The 26,535-nt window shown below is 36.1% G+C and overlaps 1 protein-coding gene across 1 annotated transcript; it reads right to left on the bottom strand.

The window, feature by feature from the left end:
- Positions 1-99: 99 nt before the first annotated feature.
- On the bottom strand, positions 100-25,338 carry CHORDC1 (cysteine and histidine rich domain containing 1). Its single transcript, XM_046015225.1, has 11 exons — positions 25,154-25,338; positions 20,993-21,042; positions 17,657-17,713; positions 16,595-16,752; positions 14,038-14,141; positions 13,186-13,244; positions 8,867-8,937; positions 7,978-8,083; positions 5,283-5,402; positions 4,784-4,846; positions 100-4,530 (listed from the first exon to the last, which is right to left on the bottom strand). The coding sequence occupies exons 1-11, from the start codon at positions 25,215-25,217 to the stop codon at positions 4,384-4,386; spliced, it is 999 nt and encodes a 332-aa protein (XP_045871181.1). The 5' UTR covers positions 25,218-25,338; the 3' UTR covers positions 100-4,383.
- Between the last annotated feature and the right edge of the window lie 1,197 nt (positions 25,339-26,535).

Here is a 26,535-nt window from a genome sequence, read left to right on the forward strand (position 1 = left end):
TCTTTGGAGGCTGTAGAGAGAAACTAGAGACCTAAGAGTTGTCAAATCACAGATGATGAGTTTATAATCTAGCTATTATTATAACTAAAACAATCCAGACAAAAGAACTACATATTTTATTTTATAAACTTATTTTCTAACAAAACATATGAAACTAAAAATTTGTTCCTGGTGACCAAACACACCAATTTTCCATGCTATGTGCCAATGTTTTATGGAAACTATACTCCAAGTGGCAGACACAAGCAGCAGTTAAAAGCACAGAACACAGAGCCAGGCTGTTTGAGCTTAAAATTACTACTCTCCATAAACTCACTAGCTTTGACTTGGGCGAGTTATTTAACCTATGCAATAAATCACTTTCCCCACCTGTAATATAATGATAGAACCTACCTCACAGAGTTATCATTAGGGGTAAGCTCATATTCATTAAAGTTCTTAAAACAGTGAGTGGCCCATAAGAAGGGGGTTGTGGATCTTCTTGATATTTACAAAAGCCAATCAATACGCCAAGCACTATACTAGAAAATGGCAATATTATGGTTGGCCAAAGTAGTCAAGGTTAGTCAGTCTACAAGAGTATACAAACATTAACAAATCAATCATACAAGAAAATATGAATATGGAACTATAAACTATAATAAATATTTGCAGGAAAGGACCACACTGTTTTAAAAGCATTAACCCTACTATACACATCTAGTTTCATTTGTGGGGGGTGACAGGAAAGTATGACAGGTTCATAGATGTTTCCCTCTTCCAGGCTTAACAGTAATCTTACTTCAATTAGCAAAGTCTTAGAATTTTAACAATTCTAAGTCTTATATTTTAACAATCCAATCATTTGGGCAATACACCTGCTTGGTCAAAAAAAAAAATGGAAACTAAATTATTTTGACATAATTTTTAATCAACATAAAAATGTTTAAGGCTGGAAGTTTTATTTCACTTTAACGGACATTAAAGGTGGCCTACTAAATTGGAAAACTAAGAAAGGTCATTAATTAACATTTAATTAAAACATGCCCCTTGGAGAAACTGTTCTTGAAGGAATTCTTTAAGAACTATATAAAAACTTAAAATCAAATAGTAACAATGCAGAAGAAAAACACTGCAAGCTCAGTACTTCAGAGATAATGCTGTGTGTATGAAACACCCAGGCATCTACACTTAAATAAAAAAGGCAAGTCATGCAACAACTCCAGATGAGTTTCAGTTCCAAGGTACTTTGGCATTAAGGAAGAACTCAGGTAAAAAAATCAACTGCCTATCGACATAATTAAAATAAATGAAAGGAAATATTAACAAAACTTAAAAACAAGCTAGACTTAGCTTGCTTTTCAGAACTGATGCCACAGATTTATGATACAGGCAAAAGAATAAAAACAATACCCAATATGAATGCCTATTCAAAATTAATATGCAATGAAACAAACAAAACCCTAATGTTAATGTTCTAACAGACAAGATAAAAATACCTGGTAGTTACTTTAAAAAAAAAAAAGTACATAACCAAAGGTCTTAAAACTGATACCAGAACTCATAAATGAGATTTTAAAAATTTATTTATTCTGGGTGTCATGCAGTTTCAGGCTGGGGAATGGCTGACGTTTTTTAAAAAAAAGTAAAGAGTGGCAGAGCAATACCCCGAAGTCATTTTCAGTTATTTGCAAGAACTCTTTAAGTTTTTCTTCACCCTTAAATGGTTAAGGAACTGCCTAAACAAAACCAAACAGGTTACACTTAATAAGAATTAAAATCTCTAGCATAAAATGATAAAATAGATCATTAGTCCTCTGCCAGTATATGGTTACAAGAAGTTACATCACTGACCTATATAATCATTTCTCTCTATGGTATGTTGATTTCAATTTATATTTTTAATGGTTTACAAGTTACTGGCTGAAATTATTACAATAAAACTAGGGCAGGTTTTAAGAACTACCCTTCAAGTGTTCCACTAAAAAAGACTGGTCAAAATCAATGTTCTAATTTACGTAGTAATATTGTACTTATTGTACTAATTTTTAGTTTTGCACATGTTCTATGGTCACATAAGATTTTAATACAAGGCAAAGATTACTATAGGAAATAAAGACTTCTCTAAGTACTTTTTTTGCAGTTCTTCTATAAATCTAAAATTATCTCAAGATAACAGGTTAAGAAAAATAAAAACTCAACTCTTAGGACCTTACTACCTTTATACTAGCAAAGATACTGAACAAGAAAAAAATAGTACTTTCTATTTCCCATGTTGAGTTTAGCTGTCAGATTAGTTACCAAGTGTGTAATAAACTTAAGTTTTCACTGCTTTGCTATAGTAATTACTTTGAATGCTATGAAAGACAAACATATTTCTAGAGAAACAATACACTTAACAAACATTTTTAATTTTCTTGACAGATAAAGTGACACAAATCCTACTTAATAATAATTGTCCCTTTATGTACGAATCTAAGATAAAAATATTTAGATTTTTATTTGGGCAACAAATCAGAGGTTCATAGGTGTAAGAGAGGAAATAGGATGGTCACTAATGTAACCACTAACGTAACTGAATATATAAGCTGCATCTCTCGCACACACAGAAACACACACACACAGAGTCAGTGCTTTGTAACTAACTCTCAGGTGAATAATCCACTTGCTTTAAATAATAGTTCAACTGCATGTAACACATTAAGATATTGCTTAGGGGGAAAAAGTCTCAAGAAAACATTAAAAAAGGTGTATTAATCATTACCTCAAATCAAGTATCAACCTCTCCCCTAAACAATAAATAAGATTTTATGTCTCCAAATGTACCCAAGTCCTTAAATTATGAAAGATAATTTTTAAAAATTTAAATACAACCCCAAGTACTAAAAACGTATATACTCTCTTTTGGCCCAATTGTTCTGAAATGTTTCCATGGTATTTTGTTAAAATACCATGTATCATGAAAGCCCAGTTGCAAGGTTTTTTATGTCTTTATTTGTAACAGAGCTAAATCCTTTAATAACCACTTAACTACCTTTAATAGTTATTTGCTAGTTGAGACATACTCTTTATTAACCTGTACTTCTAAAACTGTACTTATGGAAATTTTCTTTGTAAGAATAAAAGAAAAACACTCAAGGGGCTTGGGAAATAATCATTTTAATCTATATTAGCATAATTCATACCCAAATTTCTTAAGTTTTGCCAAAGTTCTGGCCTTCAAACATTTCTTAATTTTAGTTTTCTTGGTGAGCTCTGCATTGCCTCAGAAAGTAAACTATCTTTAATGGGTTAATTAGCATAAACAATCTAAGCCTGTGATACCTGTAGCTAATGAAGTATAATACACAATCAACATTGTATCACCTAGAATTGTCAAACTATTCACAAAGGTCTAAAAAAAAAAAACCTCAAAGAATTCAGCTCTGTTATTTAACATGTAATAGATATTTCTCAAAAAGGAAATAGGTATTTCCTTTTTTAGTTTTCTGATACCCTAATGTATTTCCATAAGCCTTTAAGTCTAAGGTTCAATACATAAAGGTTCCCATCACGGAGGCCAGATATATAATTTCTCTTTACATGTAACTGAAGATTTTAAGAGGGTATAGGCTATAAATCCGGTACAATTTAGTCATAACACCATACAAAGACCTTATAAAATAATCAGGAAAGAGATGTTTACCATTATTGCTTAATCTTAATAAAATGGCAAATTCTAACCAAATTGCTTCCTCTCTACTCTTATTTATGTTTTCTATACATTTAAATCATAGCACTTGGCAAGTAATACAGGTACTGATATAATGTTTTAATTCAATTAGTTGTAAACAAATTCCAATTTGTTATTCAATGCATATATTCCCCTTTAACTAGCTACTACACTACCTCAGAATTATTCCTCCTAGAAAAAGTAACCTTCCCAAGGATAAAACAATGCAGAGCTTTATCTCCTCCTTAAAGATTTTCAAGTATTATAGGAACACAAACTCATGAAAAAACTAAGAATCTGACATTCCATCTTGCTTTACTAATTATGGGGTAACAGAAAAGAGATGTGAACAAATGTTCTTTTATACTTCTCTGCTCAACATAATATTACACGAAAAAATACTCTAACTATGAGCAACTTTCTAGCTTTTCAAGTAAAGGACCCAACTACAGTTCTGTCGAGTGAGGAGAAATGAGTAATCAAACTTAGGTAACTCAAAAAGAAGATGGGAGGCACAGAAAGATAAACTGACTTTGGCTTTTAAGAACCTACCATTGGCCCTGAACTGCCAGATTCAACAATAACAGCAACAACGACAACACAGCAACAACAAGAGAGGACAGCAGCAAGCCACCATTTTACCACACAGCTAAGAATTCTGAAATAGGCAATAACTTTCTATCCTTGTCAACTCATTCTGCTGTATCTTCTTTTTGTTTTTCCTGCTTTTTGGTAGCAGGCAGTTCAAGGCTTGCCCATTGCATAGGTTCAGCTTTTCTCATGGTGATCTCAATCTTTGTTGCAGTCATAGTTACATAACTTCGTGTTACATCAATCACCTGCAACATACCAGAGAATGATGGTAAGCCTCAATGTTATTTTTCACGACCCAGAGGAAAATACTGGTCTTGTCTATGCTAATAATCACAACTCTGAGCATCTAAGGCCCTTTTTATACCCAGATTTAAAGTTTTTAGTAAGAATTAATGGTAAGTTATATTACCTACTTTGTATCATTGGTTTCTAAAGTATGGTCTTCTTACTGTACAAACTGTTTATTTTGAAGTAGTAGAAAAAATTCTGGATACTTACACCCCATAATTTCACATTTTGATGAAATTCCTTCTCTCCTTCAAATACAATGTGCACATTTAACTGAAAAATATACAGAAAGTTAACTTATCGAATCCAAGCTGAAGGAATAAGATTTAAACAATGATTATAAATAAAAAAGATACTGATATAAATCCTTTAAGCTATTTTAACAAACTTCCAATATTGCATATTTTTTTTTTGAGGAAACCATTAACAGAAAAGAAAAATTAACTGAAGTTTCATATTGAGAACCAGGTACTATATTATTTAATAAAATCTTCTAAGCTACTGTAGTAGTTCCAGAATGCTTCAGAAATAATTCTATTTTATATAGAAATTTTCATTTACAAAAGTTTCTGACAGTAATTTCAAACTACTTTTTCAAATGAAAAAGATTAAAAGAATCTTAAAATTGACCCAGAGTATTTTTTAATACATTAATATAGAAAATCATATATGAAGACAATTTTTTCTCAAAGATATTTAGTGTACTTACCAATGTACTATTTGCTTCTACTTGGCTAAGTTCTGGAAGTGAATTTTTAGCATACACTGAAATGGTGACTTCACCCCCAGTCTGATGCCAGTCATGTCTACAAGGGACAACTTTTTTCCCCTGTAAAAGAAGAAAACTCTTATGAATTTACAAATAACCTCTAAAAAAGAGGAATCTGAGTCAAAGAATTAAAAAAAAAATTACCATGTGCAACTGAGCCCTTAATGTTCTTAAGGGCAAACAATCTTTAAAAGGTTTAAACAGTAAATATATCACAATACAAATAATCTTTATAATCTCATGGGTGGAGAACATCCTTATTCTTCCATTTGTGTTTTTTCCTTTTAGGGCCATAGCATCACTATACATTGAAAAAGGCAACTTAAAAACTCCTATTAAGTTTTATCCTATTTTAACATTTCTGAAATCCACTAAGCACAGTCATAAAAACATTCTATGAAAACCAAGACATTTGCTTAGTGAAATAATCCAGATAACATCTTAACTTCATGCATTGAAATCTTCCACTTATTATCTTTAAGTATGAAGCTGATGACATATTGAAATTTCCAGTTTTTACAAGTTGGAACTGACTACTTATAGCAATCTACTATTTGTTGTTATAGAATAGTTTATTTTCCCTTAATAATAAAATGAAGAAAAAAGTGATAATTTGTGGAAGAAATTTTTTGGGTTATTATTACAGAAATAACTATTACCTACTAGAATACTGCTTTATCAAGGACTATTTTAAAAAAAGAGACAAACTGCGATTTGTCCATAAATTTACGAAAGCAATTTAGTTACATAATGAAGGAAACTATGAGGCACTACTGTTCTTTTCTTTTTAATTAACATATAATGTATTGTTTCAGGGGTATAGGTCTGTGATTCATCAGTCTTACACAATTCACAACGCTCACCATAGCATATACCCTCCCCAATGTCCATCCCCCAGCCACCCATCCTTCCCACCCCCTCTACTCCAGCAACCCTCAGTTTGTTTCCTCGGATTAAGAGTCTTTTGTGGTTTGTCTCCTTCTCTGGTTTCATCTTGTTTCATTTTTCCTTCCCTTCCCCTATGATCCTCTGTCTTGTTTCTCAAATTCCATATATCACTGAAATCATATGATAATTGAGACACTACTGTTGAAAAAGCAGTATTCACATTTTGGTATAATTATGCTAACTGAATTTAAAATTATTTGGATCACTTACATTTTTTGTCCTTAGCTACTAGCTCAGACACTTAATACCTGATTAAGTATATGCATTAAAATATAACAAAAACATTATTTCACCAAGGTTATACTCTGAAAACTTCTGCGTATAATAAAAAACATTTATTTTTTTTAAGTTAAAACTTTGAAAATTTTGGTCCTTGGAGAAAATACAGAAAGACTTTACTAAGTTTTTTTTCTAATAAAATATTCCTGCAAGTTTTGTGGTAGATGAGTTATTGTAACTTGAAGGATATATTTATAATACCAAAGCATGTTACTAAAAATCAGAAAATATAGAATACTCAAATGCAGAATTGAATGAATCCCTAAAGCAATTTGGAAATTTACAATTGTTCTGTAAGTTAAAAGACACATATAGTGAAAAGGTTCATTGTTAGTGGGGTTGTTACTACCAATGTACCACATAAAACTAATTTATTATAAAATACATCTTAAGAGCTAAGGTGCACTTACTGAACAATAAATTGGTTGCCTTCTTACAATTTAATGGGATTCTGGACACTTATTTGCATAGCATATGTCTTTTTAAAAAGCTATCCAGTGAAGTAGGGACTAAAGTTTTTGTTGTTTCGATAAAGTACCCTCTAGCAAGCAGAGGCATTCAAGACAACTGGAACAAGTCAGCCATCCTTCTCTTTGGCCGCTAGATGGAGTGATTTTGCATTGTAAATGGCTAAGTTTATTTTATTTTATTTTTTTATTTACAGCATAACAGTGTTCATTGTTTTGGCATCACACCCAGTGCTCCATGCAGTACTGCCCTCCCTATTACCCACCACCTGGTTCCTCAACCTCCCACCCCCCCGCCCCCCGCCCCTTCAAAACCCTCTGGTTGTTTTTCAGAGTCCATAGTCTCTCATGGTTCATCTCCCCTTCCAGTTTCCCTCAACTCCCTCTCCTCTCCATCTCCCCATGTCCTCCATGTTATTTGTTATGCTCCACAAATAAGTGAGACCATATGATACTTGACTCTCTCTGCTTGACTTATTTCGCTCAGCATAATTTCTTCCAGTCCCGTCCATGTTGCTACAAAAGTTGGGTATTCATCCTTTCTGAGTCAAGTTTTAAGAGGCCAGAAGAGAATCCAAAGTCAAAGTGATCAGTAACATGGAAGGAGTAGAAAAATGACTTAAAAAACAAACAAAACAAAACAAAAAACAGAACGTGGGAAGAGCTTATGGAATTACAGAAACACATGCTTCAATTCTGGCAGAGGCTTCAGTATTTCAAAAAAACCTGCATATCTGCATCATCACACATAACGGCCACTTGGATTAAAGGGCAGTGCTCTAGACACTTGACTCAAATTAGTTTTAATTTTTAGGCTCATCAAACCTTTACTGAATGCAAGAGAGAAAAACTTTTTTTAATTTCTGAAGACAGAATAATCTTAAATCTTAAAAAAATGACAGATAACTATATCCCAATATTATTATGAAAATGCTACTTACAGCATCCTTTTTAGTCCACATGTGTTTCCCGGTTGTACATCCCTCTTGTGCTAAGAATGTATTGAAATCAGAAGTTTTTCTTCTACAACAGCTCCAGTATTTCATCCTTTAAATTATCAGAGAAAAATTTCAGAAATAAAATCTTACAACTACCACAATGATAGTGTGATTTTAAAAGGTAAATAAGTGTGTGCAACTTCAGTATTCTACAAAGAGTCTGAGTTACTAAAGGGAGTCTGAGTTACTAAAGAGTTAAAACTCTCAGGAGACTAATCATTTTAAAACCAGAATGGCATTTATTATAGTAGTTCTGGAGCTCCTGAGTAAAGATGCTTAATACCATCACAAAATTCCAAATCTGTTTTTCACTAATTGCTCACATTCCACTTTTCTCATAAAGTTCCCCAGAAGTGATAATGACCAAAGGTTTTAACAAAGTGGAAGACTTCAACATGCTATTGCATTTCTATAAACTACAACACAGCATGGAAGAGGGGCTAGATCTCAGTTGAGGGCTGTGGAAGTGTGGATTTTCTTGGATGACACAATATTGATGACAGATATTGGCCAGACTCAAAAATTCTAAATGTCCAGCAATGTATAGAACAGTCCTTCCAACTAAAAACTATCCAGCTCAAATAGAGTATTCCATTGAAAAATAAGGGAATAAGGAAAAACATGAGGTATGAATCACAATGGCCATTTCACTGCAGTAACTGTTTCAGTTTCCTCATATGTAAAAAGACAAAACCCAATTCTAGGTTTTTCTAAAGATTATATAACAGTATAAGTAAAACACTAATAATGCTGCATGGCAAATAATGTTTATAGGCACATTAACTCTTCTAACCTCTACCATGGAAGTTTTAATTAGTCATGTATAAGTTACCCTTCATGAAAAATAGGTACTCCAGAATGATATACACAGACTTCTTCTAAACTCTGTGGACCCTGATAAGTCTAAAAGAGAAAAAAGAGGAAAAAATTAGCTTCACATCTCAATGTCCTATTTCACAAACATTTGTAGAACTGGTGACCTCTAAGAACTAGGAAAATGCTCAAGAAATAACAATTACCTAAAACATTCATAAATTCACCCCAAGCCATTCCAATAAGGAATGGAAAATGATTCCTTTTTAGATATGCTTAAGTTTTAGTTCCCTGTGAAAAAGGCAAATAGAAAAGTAGGCAATGGGATATATTAAGATGCTTTCACACATTCAGGTATGAGGTCACAATTTAACATATTCAGGTATTTAAATTTATAGAACAATATTGAAACCAAGGGACTGGTATTCTCAATGGAAATACAGTTATGGCATGATTTATGTGTACAGGAAACTCTGTGTGGGCATTATGAATTAATAAGCAATTCTGGAAGTTCTATAGTGTTGTTTCTTATCCCTAGGAAGGGTAAAATGAGCTGCAGACCTATAAATATATCCAGGGTTTGTCTGGAAGATCCGGGCCCCATTGCTGCTGTAGGTGAAGGCTCTACAGATGAATTCACAAAAAGTAATGTTAATAAAACACAGATACAGCCAGCAGTATATTTTTTACTCTGGTATTTATAGCAACCACCTACAAGTACAGAAAATAAAATTCTGTATATTTACTTTTGGTAAATCCAACGTACTGCCTGTGTATCTCAAGATTCCATAAGCACATAAAAATCAGCTATGTTAGATTCTGAACTTATCACCACTGCCCCCTCAACTCCTACTCTTCTTCCTACTTATGTGATGGCACCATATCCATTCAGTCTCCCAAAGCAAAACTGCAGTCCTCTCCCTCTGTCCATGTTTTCTATCATGAAATCCTGTCAATTTAGCTTCAAAATATCTATCAGTTTAATCTTCTAACCTTCCTCATGATCCCTAGCATATTTTAGACAATGAGACTGTACTAATAGATTCGAATTCTTTTCTTTGCCTTCCATTTCTGTACTCTCCTAATTAAAACATGTATCACTCTCTTATAATAGTTGTTTAATTACATCTACCACACACCTTACAGTTACCAGTTCCAGGTGGTTTATACATTTTAAAAGTGCCTCTATATATGAGAAAATACTCATGGCCTTCAAGTAGACAAACTTCTTAAAAAGAATAGGAAGAGCACTCGTCAAACAGAATGGACAAATTGCGTTTCATTAAAATTAAACAGCCTTTATTTTATCCAAAGTCATTATTAAGACAGTGAAAATATACAGTATCTCTCTCTGGTTTAAGATAGTAATAATTCCTAAAACCAACAAGAAAAGCCAACTGAGAGAAAGAAAAATACATAAAAGATTTCAGACATTTCACATAAGAGGACATCCAAGTGACCAATAAACACCCAGAAAGGTACCCAACCTCATCATCAGGAGCATGCAAACTAAAATCACTACACACTAACAGAATGGCTAAAATATAGAAGACTGATACTACAAAGTGTTAACCAAGGTGTAGAACAAATGGAATCAGCCCCATATACTGCTGGCCGATGTGTAAAGACGACCATCTTGGAAAACTATGAGGAACTATTTGTTAAAGCTGGACACAGACACACTATGATCCGGCAATTCCATTTCTAGTCATATACCTAATAGAAATGTATCCACGTGTTCCCAAAAGTCAGGCACAAAAATGTTCACAGTAGCATTAAACAAACATATTTAGAGGACAATAGGAAGGGTAAGCTGATGGGCAACATTCACAGAGCAGCACATTTTAAGACAATGAGAATGAACAAACTACGGCTACATGCAACAAAGATAACTGTAACACACACTTCATTTAGCCAAGGAAAACAGGAGTGAGAATCCTGGTCTACAATTCTATTCACATTAAGCTCAGAAACAGGCAAAACAAGCAAAACATTGATAGAAAAATGTGGTTATATTTGGGAGAAAATAATAAATGGGAGAAGGTATAAGGAGGACTCTGCTTTGTGAAAATCCCTTGAGCTATAAATTTACTTAATCTGTATACTTTTTAATATTATATTTCAATGCAAAAGATCAAATAAGGGCCTCTCTAACCTACAGCAGGTTCTAACTTTTCAGCACTATAAAAGCCTTTAAAGATCTGGTCCTTAACAACTTCTCTTTTAATCTCCACGCCAACAAATTTTATACATTATAAACTGTTCTTGTTTGCTGTATACTGCTATCACCTCTGCTTGAGATATCCTTTCTTTTTGTCCACTGACAGAATTGGCATTCATGTTTCAAAATCTGTCTGAGATGTTTCTCTCTGATCTTCCTGCACTACCCACTTTCCCACTAGCACTGTCTCCTCTACCCCAGTATTCAGTTACTCTCTTCTATCTACTACTTCAACCTTACATACATATAAATACATTTCCATTTCCAACCCTAAATAAGCAAGGTGATCTCAAACTTAACATGAGGGAAAATTACACACCCCAAACCCATTTTCTCCTTCTTGGTTAACGGTGTCATCAGTCACTTAGCTGTTGGAGCCCCATGTCCCCTCCACTTAAAGTTCATTAGCCTCCCACCCCTGACCATAGCCCGCTCCCCCTCCCCCAATCCCACCTCCCCGCAGCAACCCCCAGTTTGTTTTGTGAGATTAAGAGTCATTTATGCTTTGTCTCCCTCCCAATCCCATCTTGTTTCATTTATTCTTCTCAGGGGTGGGAGGTTGGGGCAACCTGAGGGTTTTGAAGGGTCAGGGGTGGGAGGTTCGGGGAACAGGTGGTGGGTAATGGGGAGGGCACGTTTTGCATGGAGCACTGGGTGTTGTGCAAAAAGAATGAATACTGTTACGCTGAAAAAATAAATAAAATGAGAAAAAAAAAAAATACTTCATCCAAGTGATGGAAGGAAACAAAACAAAAAAAAAAAAAAAAAAAAGTTCATTAGCAAGTTTTGCTAATACTTCCAAATAGTATTCATTCTGCATCATTTGTCATGAGCCAGGAAGGCACCGCTCTAGGTATTTAAGATACAGCAAACAACAAAAAAAATTCTGTCCTTGTAAACCTTACACGAGAGAAGGAAGGGAAGGGAAAGTCAGATCACAAAATACATATGCAAAAGAAGTAGCGTGTTATAAAGTGATTAGTGTCCTGGAGAAAAGAAGGACAGTTGAGAACGGAGATGTTGGAGGGCATGCAATTTCACATAGAGAGGTGGGGAAACTCACTGAGATGTTTGAGTATATCCCACATTTAACCCCTTCTAAAAAATAAGCTCCAACCCCACTGCCTGGTCTTTCACAATTGCAGCCTAGCTGGTTTTCCCTCCTCTAGTTCCCCAGTGCCCCATTATGTATGCCAGATTATCAGCCAAAGAGGTCTTTTTAGAACCCCTCCTTAGAATAGAGAATGTGAGGGCTCCTAGGTGGCACAGATGGTTAAGTATCTACCTTTGGCTCAGGTCATGATCTCCAGGTCTAGGGATCAAACCCCATATCAGGCTCCCAGCTCAGTGGAGAGTGTACTTCTCCCTCTCCTTCTGCCTTTCCCCCCCCCTGTGCTCTGTCTCTCTCTTAAATGAGTAAATAAAATCTTAAAATAAATAAATAAAATAGAGAATTCTTCCCATTATCCACCCCCCCCAAAAAAGCCCACACCTTTCACTGTGCCTTAAGGACTGCCATAATTGTGCTTCCCCAACTTACCCCTACTTTTCATATTTTCCACCCCTGACCTTTCCCATAATTTCTTGAAAAGCCAAGCTTTAGAGGCTCTACACATACTGCTCCCCTATCAATATGGAGGTTTACATAACTCACTGCTTCATTAGATTTCTGATTTAGTGTCACTTACCAAAGGACTTTCCCGACAGCCTTATTTAACAGTTTTACTCTCCTTGTTTATTACATTTTCTTTGTATCTACCTGAATTCCTAATATTTAATTATCTATGTGTTATCCTTCTCCCTAAATCAGACTATCAGCTCCACAACAGCAGTTGTTGCTTTACTTGATATTGTATTTCCAGCCCCCCCCCAAAATATCTGGCACACAGTAAGTATTCAGTAAATGCTGACTGAATTAGAATTACTTATTCCATGATTCTGTCAGATATGTTTGTCAAAGACCAAGTCTCTTATCCATGTTCATTGTCCTACACCACAGTACGTGACCAACACGTAATAGGCACTCAAATGTTTGTTGAACTGAATCAGTAAATTGCATCCTCTTCTTCAAAAATTATTTTACTTCCATAACACAACACAAATTTTGTAATATATACCTTTGAACACCCTCCATTTTTACATGAGGTCCCAATCTTAATTTCATCACTGTCCTCTTCTAAAAGAAAAGAAAATCAAATTAGAAACATTAAAATACTTTAGTGTCATTCTTTTTTTTTTTTCCACGTTTATTCAACAAGTTTACTGAGCCCTCTTGAGACCTAAGCCCTGTAGAAACTGGAGATGAATCAAACCCAGGCTTTACCCTCAAGAAGCTCACAGTGTGGAAACAGGGAACTATAAAACATCAGTGTCATTCTTAAATAACCTTTTTCATAAAACAAGTATTTGGAAAAATACTAAATCTAAAATACACCGAAATTTTAAAACAATTTTGAATTATTAAGTTTTCTAAGTGACCTTTCAGTTAATATATTTAAAAAGCTGATAAGAAATCAATTACTGTGATTAGGTTTTGCCCATGTCCCCAAATGATATATGACACATTTCTGTTCTATAATGTAATACAATATCCAAAATCCTAACCCTATCAGAGAGAAATCATGAAATGGGTACTACTTACCTCCATGGTACTGAGTGTAGGTCAGAATATATTGAATATATTTTATATCACACACAATGAAACATTTACAATTATCAAATAAATTTAACAGTTAAAAACTACTGAATCACAGAATAAAAATGTTTAATTAGCAGTTTCTCATTTTAATAAATACATTATGGAATAAACCACCAATTCATTTTGTGATGTTACTGATATTTAGAAAACAAAATAAATTCTTTACTATAATGTGCTACCTTTTTATATTTATATTCATTGAACTACACTGGCTATCTCTTTTTGATAATTGGTTAATTGTACAGAAAAAACCCACAAAATGAAATCTTACCTTTCTTATTTTCTTCATTCCCCGAAGACAGTTTAAGTTTATCAAGTGCTTGTTTTAGCGAGGCAGCTATTTTTAATTCCAAGTTTGTCATTGGTTCATCTGGGCTGGAGAATTTTTAAATTTTATTACCACTATTGATGTACCAAATATACATATGTATACACCTATATATATATATATATATTTTTTTTTTTTACTAAAAATAAATACACTAAGACTCTATAAAAACCCAAATGTTTTGTGAATCAAATTTTTCCTATTAAATAGTATTTTATAAACAACTGCTATACGTATCTATACTTTCAAGTTTTAACAGAAAAGTTCTGAAATTAAAATACTAAGATTCAGGCACCTGGGTGGCTCAGTCAGTCAAGTGTCTGATTCTTGATTTTAGATCAGGTCACATCTCAGGGTTGTGAGAGCAAGTCCTAAGTCAGGCTCCACACTGGGTGTGGAGCCGGTTTGGGATTTTCTCTCTCTCCCTCTGTCCCCCCCATAAATAAATACATAAGTAAATATATTAAGGCTCAAATAATCATGCAATTGCCAACATGGCAATTATTAATTAGTATACATTAGTAATTATTAATCAGTAAGTCTAATGGGAAGGAACTGAAGAACAGGAATCCACATTTGCCAAGAAGGAACCATAAAGTACATTTATATTCCACACCCAAGCAAAATGCTGAGAATACAAATTTTATTTTTGGGGAATATAATTAACAGGCAACAAATATGTACTAAGTGAATCCATATTCCTACCAGAGGAGATAATTCACTTTGTGTGGACACTGGTTATATGCATCCATACATGCAGATAGAATTATACCACAAAGTAATTTCAGTAGGGTTAAAGATCAATACCACCCTCCAACAATTCATAATGGTTAAAGTGTTATGTGTACACTTTATATAAAGCCATTCAATAAGTATTAAGAATATCAACAAATGCAATGAAAATAGAAATCCCAAGTTACTCAATCCACATTCTTAATGAAAACAACTGATGTACGAAGTATTAACACAGTATATAAATACCTATATTCCCATAATCTCTACAATACTACCAAATGAATTTACAGAAAAATACTTAGTATCTCTCACTTAAGTAAATAGTACATTACTTAAAATAAATATTAATTCATACTGCTAATTATAGTAGACACCACTGTAATACTTACAAATGAACCATGCCAAAGTCGTCTTTTCCTCAATTTTTTTTTTTTTGTAACTGGCAAATTGGCCAGCAAAGCACTTGATAAAGTCTCTCATGATTATGAATAGGTGGAGATGGAATAAAAATCAGTTTAAGTAGTTTGGTTAAACGAACAAATTATCAAAAAGTCTCACAGGCCTCTTGTATTGGTCCAGTATTATTCAGTATGCTATAAAATTTATTTAAGATCCATAAAGTAAAAATGTCATGAAAACCATTAGGTCCATTATGGAAATAAAAATATCAACTCGGGGGAGGCCCCTGAGTGGCTCAGATGGTTAAGCGTCTGCCTTTAGCTCATGATCTGCAGGTCCTGGGATCGAGTCCTACACTGGCCTTCCTGCTCACTAGGAAGCCTGCTTCTCCCTCTCCTTCTCTCCATGCTTGTGCTCTTTCTCTTTCTCTAATGAATAAATAAAATCTTAAAAAAAAAAAAAATCAACTCAGGCCATATTTGAGGCCAAAATCCACCTGTCTTACATTTTGGTTCTAAAGCAATACTCAAATGCAAAATGAAGGAGGCCTGGTTTAACAGTGGCAGCCAACACACATGTGTGACTGTGAAACAGAGTTTAGTTGACCAGTGCTCGCTTCGGCAGCACATATACAGAGTTTAGTTGACCAGAAGGAAGTATGAAGAATCTGTGTAATTCTACTGAAAAAAGAGCAAATTGTATTTTAAAAGTACTCTAATAGATCTGCCATCCAAATCAAATAAATAAAAGAATTTAATACTAATAGCAAAATTATCAGTTTTCAGGTTTCTGAAAGTAAAAGAGGACTAGGCTTGTTTTAGTGACAAAATATGGACAAATGAAAGAGAGAATTTGGTTCAATAGGAGGAAAAAATATACACACTTAGTAACAATAAAATGGATTACTTTAAAATAAAAGTAAACTCTTCACTAAAATTATCTGAAAGGAAACTAAATATCCTTCTCAGGAATCTCCTAGAAGATAATCAATAAAACAGCAGGGGAATAAAGAGGAAGATGTCTAAAATTCTTTTTCAACTCAAACGGATTCTCTGACAATTCCTTCCTAGAATTTCACTATGCTACAGTGAAAAAGACCTGTCAAGTCACAAGGCAGATGTGGGCTCTTCTGCTTTTGACATATTACGATGATATACTGAACAAATATATAGGAGAAGTCTACTATGTACATGCTCTCAACTTGAAGGGGGAAAAAAATGGAAGGTACACTTATGGGAAAATCCAAAAGATAACAAGTTGGTGACCTACATAACAGCTATAAATGATATTATGCAAAATCATAAAATACCAAGAACAAATGCTGTTACCCACTTGTGATAAAAACATACAACCATACAAAGTATACCTTGGCCTTTTTATTGCTTCTACTGGTTTAGGGGCTTGAATGATGTGCTCCTGAAACTTGGGTTTCAATTCAGAAAGTTCTTTCTTCTCAGTAGTCTTGACTTCAGGTTTGACTGGCTCAGGTGGCTTCTCACTATTATGCCTGCCTTTTGTACAGCCCTGTTAGGAAAGAGAAGAGTTATCCTAGAATCTGTTTCACGTGCCATGATAGAAAAATTAGTTTTCTTTACTAATAAATTCTATCATATGCTTTCTCCACAGACTTATTTTAAGGAACTAAAAACAGAACTCTAAATTTGCAATATTTGTAAGTAAGTTCTTACATCTTAATGTATTTTAAAAGAAGTCTTTAAATTACACTTCCTATCAGGTTCTCCTATATACACAGCATAAACTTTTTTTTAACAGTAAAATTCTGGAAATCTCACACAAAATTCTACACACTATAAACCCAAAAGGGCCTTTATTTGAGCCTTAATTCTTCTCCTTATTAGCTATTTGACCTTGACCAAGGGAATCTTTTTAGTTTCCTCAAAATAGATGTATTGGCACTTAAAATATTTTTTGAGAGGATTAAGTAATATAGTGTATTTGTCAAATCTGGCAGGTGAGTCAAACATGCATTGTAACATCCCTGAAATTGTAACTTTAATGGAAAGTCATTTCCTTAAGAGCTTTTTTTTTTCCCCCCTTAAGGGTATACAGAATAAATGGTACATCTTGGTAGTATCTTAGATTTGATAAGTACCTATTGTTCCTCACTATAAAAATTCCTTAACTTGCATGTACCATTTCCTTCTCGATGTACTTTAAAGATACTCATATCACGGACAAACCTATACTGTCAGGTGGCTAATTAGTATCATGAAACTTTTATCTCTATAATGGATAAATCCCTTATTTTAAAGGCTGTCAAGGGAGGTGAGCTCCACTTAAAAAAAGGCTCTATGTGCAAATTAACAGACTACTCAACAGAAGTCCCAAATCAGACTCCTCAAATCTGGAGCTTCCCATTGTTTATACTTTCTCAGGAGTTAATCTAGGAAAAAAACTTGATACTTACTGCAATGCTTAAAAAATCAGAAAAATCAGTTGTTCTTCTCTTACAGCAAGACCAACCCTATGAAACAGGAAAAAAAAAAACAAAACAAAACCCTGAAAACTGAATATGCATAGAACATAACCCATGAAAAGTCTACTTGCTCTTATGTCCTTGAATCTGGCAGAGACTTGCACATATATAGATTTCATAGTTGGGAAGTGTTATAAATGAATCAAGTAAAATGATTTTTAGTTTTTGATTTAAAAAAAAGCTAATTAACCAATGTTAAAGGTGATTTGTACTGTGACTGATTACAAAAGGAAGTACTTTTATACAGGGAAATAAAAATCGCTTCTTTTTTCAAGACTAGTGTTTGATTTTTAGAAGAGAAACATTTTATAATTTCTAAAGGCATCATATATTTTAAAGGATATGGGGAGTAAGTGAAGTGCTTTACTTTAAAAATCCAGAAAGTTAGAGACATTAATGATAATTCAGCTTCTAAAGAACTCACTGTAGGTGTTCCCCAACAATAAGCATTCTATTTTCAGAACATAGGCTGATTAGCATAGGAACCTAAGAATTGTTAGCTCTTTGAAGGTTAAATGATCTTATTAGTGACAAGCATAAAAATATAGAAACTGCACTGCTGTGTAGATTACTAAACAAAATATCAAGTGGCTTACCAAAAAATGGCTTTAGGCTGTCATCTGTAATTCCAATGTATCATAAAGAATAAGAAAACAAAAATGCGGCAGTTTCAAGACTTGGGATGTTCCAAATTAGACTAGAGGCTAGAATTTGCACTTCTCCATCTGCGCCTCACTGCTTTTCTCAATGTACTATATGAAGAATTTGGTAGTGATTATTTTCACACTATTTTCTTACAAAATTAAAGAAAATGTTAAATATACTGTAAATTTTCCTTTATTTTGAAATGGAATTCTTTTTACTCTGAATTGAGATATAGTCGAAAACCTACTATAACCTTAAAATATAGTATTTAGTTAGCATTGATAATATAGTCATCAGAAAAGTCTGTATGAGAAAGTTTTATTGTCTTAATCATAAATAAATAATTACAACAGATATTCTGGGGATATAGGGATACATACATAATACATAATATTTGTTCCCAAATGCCAGTCTGCGACCTATGGCAGTCCTCAGTAAAAGAAAAAAATGAAAAGGGCACCTGCATGGCTTAGTCAGTTAAGTGTCTGCCTTTGGCTCAGGCCATGATCCCAGGATTGAGCCCCACATCAGACTACCTGCTCAGTGGTGAGTCGGCTTCTTCCTCTATTCCCTCCCCCAACTCCCTTTTACTCTCTCTCACAAATAAGTAAATAAAATATTAAAAACAAAATGAAAGCTAAATTTAAGTATGTGAGTATAAGGTTGTCATTTCTTAAGAAGAATTGTCTCTTCTCTGTCTATGCCACTTCTAATTTGAATATTAAAATATTCTTTCTTTTGTATATGCCATGTTTAACTTATTTGCCAATAAACTGGAAACAGAAGACATTACACTGATTTACCTATTTTGTCCATCTAAGTATTTGTGGTGAATTTGTGGTGAAATCCAATAGTATTAGAAAAAACAGGTCTTCAAGAGATATTTATAGAGACAATAATAAACTGCAGGATTCGAAAAGAGACAAAAACACTTCTGAGTGAAGTCCCTAAGATTAATTCAACAGGGTGATTAACAGTTGGGTAGTAAAAAAAGAGCAATGGGGGCACCTCAGTGGTTCAGTGGGTTAAGCCTCAACCTTCGGCTCAGGTCATGATCTCAGGGTCCTGGGATCAAGCCCCGCATCGGGCTCTCTGCTTGGTGGGGGGCCTGCTATCCCCCCCCCCCACCTACTTGTGATCTCTCTGTCGAATAAATAAAATTTAAAAATCTTAAAAAAAATAAAAAAATAAAATAAAGAGCAATGGACTGAATGACTAGAAAGTTTGTGACATCATTACTAGCAGCAGCAAAGTTGAGATGCAGGCTATTTTTGGAATAAGAGTTCACTTTCAAGTGAACTGGTTTGCAGTTGCAAATGAAATGGAAATATTATACAGAAGCCACTGGCACAGAGATGCCGTTTAAGGACAGAAACACATGTACTAAATAAGAGAAAATAGAAAGCTAAAGGCAAAGGTGAAATACATCTATGGCTAGGAGACGAAAAAAAGGAAAGAAAAAGAAAAAGAGAAGAAAGAAATAGAAAAATAAAAAAGAAAGAAGAAAGAAAAATATACAGTAAGAAAAATAAACAGAATAAATGACAGTTCAGGAAAGATTCCCCTCACTCTTCTGCAAAAGTGAATATTTCCCAGAACCAGTTTCCATCCCCCCAAAAGTTTGTAAAACAGCTAAAAAGATGTAAGAAGAGTCAGCTCTGAACTTGCCCTAACGAATGATGGTTCTGTTTCCCACACTTAGAACTAACCAGACTAACATAAACTTGTTATCTGTTTATACATCTTTATTAACACTTGGCTATCCACTGGTTAAATACCAAAAGGGTCCAACTACTCCTTGGAAGGATAATTAGACATTTAAAAAGCATCAATAATATTTAAACATGTAAGACTCTTTATGTTCCTAAAACCAAAGTACCAACACATAAAATGATGGCAGCCACGCCACAACATTTTCTTCTGAGATAAATGTTACCATATTATAACTCATAAAAGATCAATAAACACACCAAGAAAAACCTGTTCAAACAACATTTTATTATTTCTCTAATTCTCTGGAACACCAAGGAAGTACAGGTGGAAAACAGGTGGTATCTCAGTTTGGCACCCTTCACTGTTTGTAACAATCTTTCCTAAAATCCAGAGCTGTTCTTATTACACAGTAGCTGCCTGACAGATTAAGAAATTAGGATTCAATACACTGCTTTCACTTCTCCTCAAGATTAAAAGGAAATGAGTACAGAAAATGAGAGTTGGAATGGAAATAACATAATTTTATAGCAGAGAAAGATCTTAAGATCACCATCAACTGTCTTTGCCTTTAATGAAGTACTTGCTTAAAGCACCCCAAAATGGTCATTAAGAAAGCAAAAAGTCACAAGCTGAGGGGAGAAAAAATTCTGTATTACACCTCTAATATTTTTTTAAGATTTTCTTTCCTTATTTGAGTGAGAGAGAGAGAGGGGGCATGAGAGGGGAGAAGGTCAGAGGGAGAAGCAGACTCCCCATGGAGCTGGGAGCCCGAAGCAGACTCAGTCCCGGGACTCAGGGATCATGACCTGAGCCAAAGGGACTCGCTTATCCAAGTGAGCCACCCAGGTGCCCTATACCTCTAAATTTAATACACAAATATGAAGAGAATGAAATATACCAGGTTCTTACCTTTAAGGCATCATGAAAGACTGGAACACCTGGGTGATATGTGCAAGCATCTGGTCAAAAAAAAAGAAAGGAGAAAAAATACACTTTGCTATGAATTAAAAAAAAATCATTTTTTTCAGATGTTAACATTTAATCCCTTTTCCAAATGTAGGTAATACTCTGCTTTTCCTTAAAAATTCACAAATGCCTGAGTTTTATCCATGGCACACAGCACTTAATATAGTATTGCATTACAATAGTAATAGTTAAACATGTAATTCAAGAGTATGATAGCTGTAGATAAAAATACAGAACACTGCAAATGTAACAAATTGTATTCTATTCCTTTAATGTTTATAGTTAAACTTGTTCAGTACCAAAACGTCAAGCTCTGATTTTGACCATCACCTTCTAATTCTATTTACAAAAATACTATCAAACTTGGGCATTCTTATGTGCACTGATCCACAGACTGCCCAAGAGATTCTCTCAAAAGAAACTTTAAAAGGGTATGCTCAAAATTTTAAAAACTGATGTAATATGTAATTGCTAATTTAACTATTGTGGACAGGTGTTAATAGCTAGATACAAAACTCATTAAATAGACGTTTAAGTTCTACAGTCTATTTTCAGGGTTGCCACTGATGATTATTCTGTATCTCCCTACCACTCCCCATAACACCATCAGTTTTCACTAACTCATGAAAATAAACTTAATACAGTTTGCAATATGAAATATTACATTTTAAAAATCAGATAATCATAAACAATTATTTTCTGACCGGATACAACCATGAGCTTAGAAAAAACAGGTCAGGTCCACATCTGCGTGAACTTCTTATAAGGGCACTTTGCCCCACCTTTTGTTGTATGTTTAGCTTTTAATCGGCCACAACCACTGATTCCTGGTGTTGTCTTAAAATGATATTCCTGGTACTTACAGAAATCTACCTACTCCTTTATTAATAGCCAGTATGGCTCCTTAGTAATCAGCTATTACACAGATACTATGTTAGGCTAACAGAGTGAGAAGTATCAGGTATTTTCATTGTACAGTAAGTAAACCCATGGAATAAGAACAAACTATTAATTGAGGAAGTAGTGGAATTAAGAGTGAAAAAGGAAATTCAAAGTAGAAATGAATATGCAGAGGGATAGTAAGTTAAGAACAGAATTAAAAAGAGAACAAAGAGTATTTTCAAATATTAAATATCATATATCAGAGGCATACATAAAATACATAATGCATAACAACTGTAAGAGGCATAATTATCATAATGGTCAGTTTGGGCAGAATGGCAGCAGGACTGAATCAGGTCTTAACCTTACAACTAGCAGCAACAAAATTTGAAAATCACTGCTTTCAAATGTAAATAAGCAGATGGTTACTTTCCTCTCCAGCCTTTATCAGGTTTACCAGTTTTGCTCAAAGTTGTAATTTATGGGTAACATTGTAGCAGTTAAGAGCCAAGGGCTTTTCATTCTGGGTCTGACCCTGGCTCAAATACTGGCTCTGCCTCTTAGCAGCTGATTCAGTTTATACATACACACACACACACACACACCACACACACACACACATATATATATAAAATATACATATGCATGTGTATGTATATGTGTGTATTATATATATACAATTTAGACCATATATATGGATACAATTTAGTCCATATATATGGACTAAATTGTGAAGTGGTGCTTTTTCCAGAATAACTGTTTAATATGTGAAGATACCAACTTTGTCTTCTTTAAACATTAATTTCACTTGTGTTTCAAACTAAAAACAGGTATAAGCTTACAAGGATACCTTAGAAGGATACTTTTTGTCCAAAGGTCAAACCTTTCCCATTCCAAATGAACTCTCCTAACCAAGTCCACACTTCACTATTAGCTCTTACCTTCTACTTTCTATCTCCATTTTCTTACCACTGAAACAACTTACTGAGTTAAGTCTCTAACCCCCATTTTGCTAAAGCAATGAAACTTTGCACAACCTTACTGGAGCTCCCTGCAGAATTTAGTATTGATCACACAATCCCTGAATGTCTACTCCTCTCATTTTCCAATCCCCCAACGCCCATCTCTTTCCTAGGCATAATACACACACACTCACTCTCTCTCGTAGACACAGAGGCACACACACACACAATTGCTGCTGACTTCCAGAAAATGGCTGTATCTCCCTCATAATTTCAGGCTGGTATAGACATTATAACAAACATTTTTACTTTGGGACATTATTGTCCTAAGACAAAGCCTCAGTCTTTCCCTTTATTTAACATTAAAATAAAATATGGCAGACACTAAGGCAATTTGCTTTTTGCAAAGGTTACCAAAAGGAAAGGCTTTAGGGGTGCCTGGGTGGCTCAGTGGGTTAAGCCTCTGCCTTCAGTTCAGGTCATGATCTCAGGGGCCAGGGATCAAGCCCCACCGGGCTCTCTGCTCAGCAGGCAGCCTGCTTTCCCCCCTCCCTCTGTCTGCTACTCTGCCTACTTGTGATCTCTGTCAAATAAACCAAAAAAAAAGAAAAGAAAAAAAAAAAAAAGCAAAGGCTAATTTAAAACCTCTTATTCTCCGATTCTGTCATCCACTGAAATCTCAGTTTTCTCTTTGAATAACTTCATAAAAATGTCAATGATGAAAACATGAATATTGCACAAAGACTGAAAGACCGGATTCAACTTTATCAACTGAATCCTGCAAAGAGTCTTATCTTTTTTTTTTTTTTTTTTAAGATCTTTCAGGCAGAGAGAGAGGGGGAAACAGGCTCCCCGCTGAGCAAAGCCCAATGTGCGGTGGATCCCAGGAAGCTGAGACCATAACCCGGGCGGAAGGCAGAGGCAACCCACTGAGCCACCTAAGTGCCCTGAGTCTTATCTTTTTAAATTATGTCACCAATTCACTGTGCCCCAAGTAAGTCCTTCGGACAACTCAGAGGTGGAAGACTTAAAAAGGAGTAGATTTTCATTTCCTTCACAATGCAGGAACCGTGGTGCTACCATGCTGAACCCCACTTCTCCTTAAAATATGTCTGTTAACACACACTTCATAGGGGTGTTGCGAAGATTAAATGAGATGATGTAATTAGTGATAGATTAATGCCTGGCATATAGAAAACACAATAACTGCTAACTGAATTTGACAAAGTGGTGTCATTTCCCACAATATTCAAGAATCAACTCACTTTATCCCATTCACCATTCAAAATTAAAATTTATTGTTCACCTAGTGTAATCACTTTCACTTTACATCTTTAACTGTATACGTAGGAACCATCACTGTATCCTAAAGATGGCACGTTATTACAATGGGAAAATCTCAAATACTACGCAACAAACAAGGCTACTAAGACAAGGGTAACAAATGAACCATCCACCGCGTCAGATACATAAAAACTTAGCGTAAAGATACAGAGTAATTTTCCTAACCCGAGACACTTTTAAAAAAAAGTAACTTTAGGGGCGCCTGGGTGGCTCAGCGGGTTAAAGCCTCTGCCTTCAGCTCAGGTCATGATCCCGGGGTGCTGGGATCGAGCCCCGCATCGGGCTCTCTGCTTAGCTGGGAGCCTGCTTCCTCCTCTCTCTCTGCCTGCCTCTCTGCCTACTTGTAATCTCTATCTGTCAAATAAATAAATCTTTAAAAAAAAAAAGTAACTTTATAACAGTTGGGTGGACTGAACAAGCAGAAAACAAGACTTTCGGAAAAATAAACTTTTATGCTAATACAACGAGCCGGACTTCCATGTTGAAGTCACTCGGCCCGCTGCCCAACCCTCCCAGCCGTCTGTCTCACTCACTCACCTACACGTGCACACCTGCCGCTACGCGAGCCCCGCAGCACCTGGGTAACTTTTGCTCCCCTAAGGAGACGGGGCAGAGGGGGGACTGGGAAGGGAGAAAGGTATTTAAGTTCCAGGCGAGTGGGCGAGTCAGCGGACGACCGGGAAACACGTGGGACCGGGAGAGTGGGTCCGCGGGGCTGCGCGGCTGCGGGGAGCGGGTCGGACGCCTTGGCAGAGCGCTAGGGGTGGGGGTGGGGGGCGAGCGCGGCCCGGAGGGACCGAGACCAGGGCAGGATGACGACCGCTCGCGGGCTGACCCGGGACGCCCTTGGGCCCAAGGGCGTCCCCCCGGCTGAGCGGGGAGAAGGAAGGAAGGGTTGGCGGCGCGCTTCTCTTACCGTCGGAGTTGTTCTCGGGATCGAAGCGCTGGCCGCAGCCCCGATTGTAGCACAGCAGGGCCATTTCCTTTCCCCACCGTTTAAGGTCGGGGCCAAACCCAGGCAAGAGCAAGACGGTTCGCGTCCGAGCCCACTGCCGCAACCGCGGGTCTGATGGCTGGGGCGGCTGCCGGCTTCCGGAACGGCCGGTTCCGCTTCAGGAACCTTCGCGAATTTTCCGGTCGCGCAGGCGCAGAGCCGATGGGAAGAGGCGGAGGGAGCGGCGGGAGCGGCGGGAGCGGCGGGAGCCCCGGTCGCCGTGGGGCCGCTGTGGGTCGGACTCTGGAGGCTGGCGGCGGGGTTCGGAGGTGGCGCCGGATATTTGAAGACGAGACACCTTAAAAGCAGAAAGCGATGGCATCCTGGGGACGGACGTGCTTTCTCCAGATTTCGTAACTAGGTAGCTCGTGCCGCCCAGCGGCCGCCCTGCCGGCTGGTCCCCAGCGCCGCAGCCGCCTCCGGGTGTTTGAGACCGCTGGGATCGCGGCAGGGCGATGCTGCCTCTTGGCTGTTCCAGAGGAGATCAGGCACCCGCGCAGTGTTGGCGAATCCTCTGCCTAGAGCGCGGTCGCTCGGTAAACGAGTTGAGGAACGGGGACGAAATCTCCCTGGTGCTGAGGTCTCGTGGTCCTGATCTCTGGAGCGCTGAAGAGATGCACGCCTCGGGCGCAATTGCGATAACGGACTGATGGAGGCCGAATCACTCTGAAAATACAAAGCACTTAAAATCAGGATATCTATTGTATTGATCGAATACAGTGCTAGAAATGGTTGCTGTGGCTCTAAGACCCCGGGGTAAATTGGTGCTGTTTCATGTTCGCCTCCATTTGATCGGTTTGCCAATACTTGTGTCTTCAGTGCTGGAAGCGCTAACAAATTTCATCAAGTGCGTTTTAAAACGGGGTATTACTCTAACGAGCACACGCTAAGGGTACCAGCTGCAGCTTGTGTATTTCCCAAGCTTGGGACATTTGAAATAAAAGCAAAATCACAACTAGGCAGAGAGGCAGGCAGAGAGAGAGGAGGAAGCTGGCTCCCCGGGGAGCAGAGAGCCCGATGTGGGGCTCGATCCCAGGACCCTGAAATCATGACCTGAGCTGAAGGCAGAGGCTTTAACTCACTGAGCCACCCAGGCGCCCCAAAAGCAAACGCTTCTTAAAAACAGGTCTTAAAATAGTAATATCAATTGTTCTTAAATGGAAGTAAAAAAGTACACAATGTTTCCAGTGATACCAAGTCTGTCAGTGAGAGATGGGCTCAAAAATCTTCCCACCCCAATAAAAAAGACTTGTTACATTTCCAAATTCCCTTCTTTTTATACCTAGAACTATTACATTTTTATA

Source organism: Meles meles, chromosome 8 (genome assembly GCF_922984935.1).
Source record: "Meles meles chromosome 8, mMelMel3.1 paternal haplotype, whole genome shotgun sequence".
In the NCBI taxonomy this organism is placed as follows: Eukaryota; Metazoa; Chordata; class Mammalia; order Carnivora; family Mustelidae; genus Meles; species Meles meles.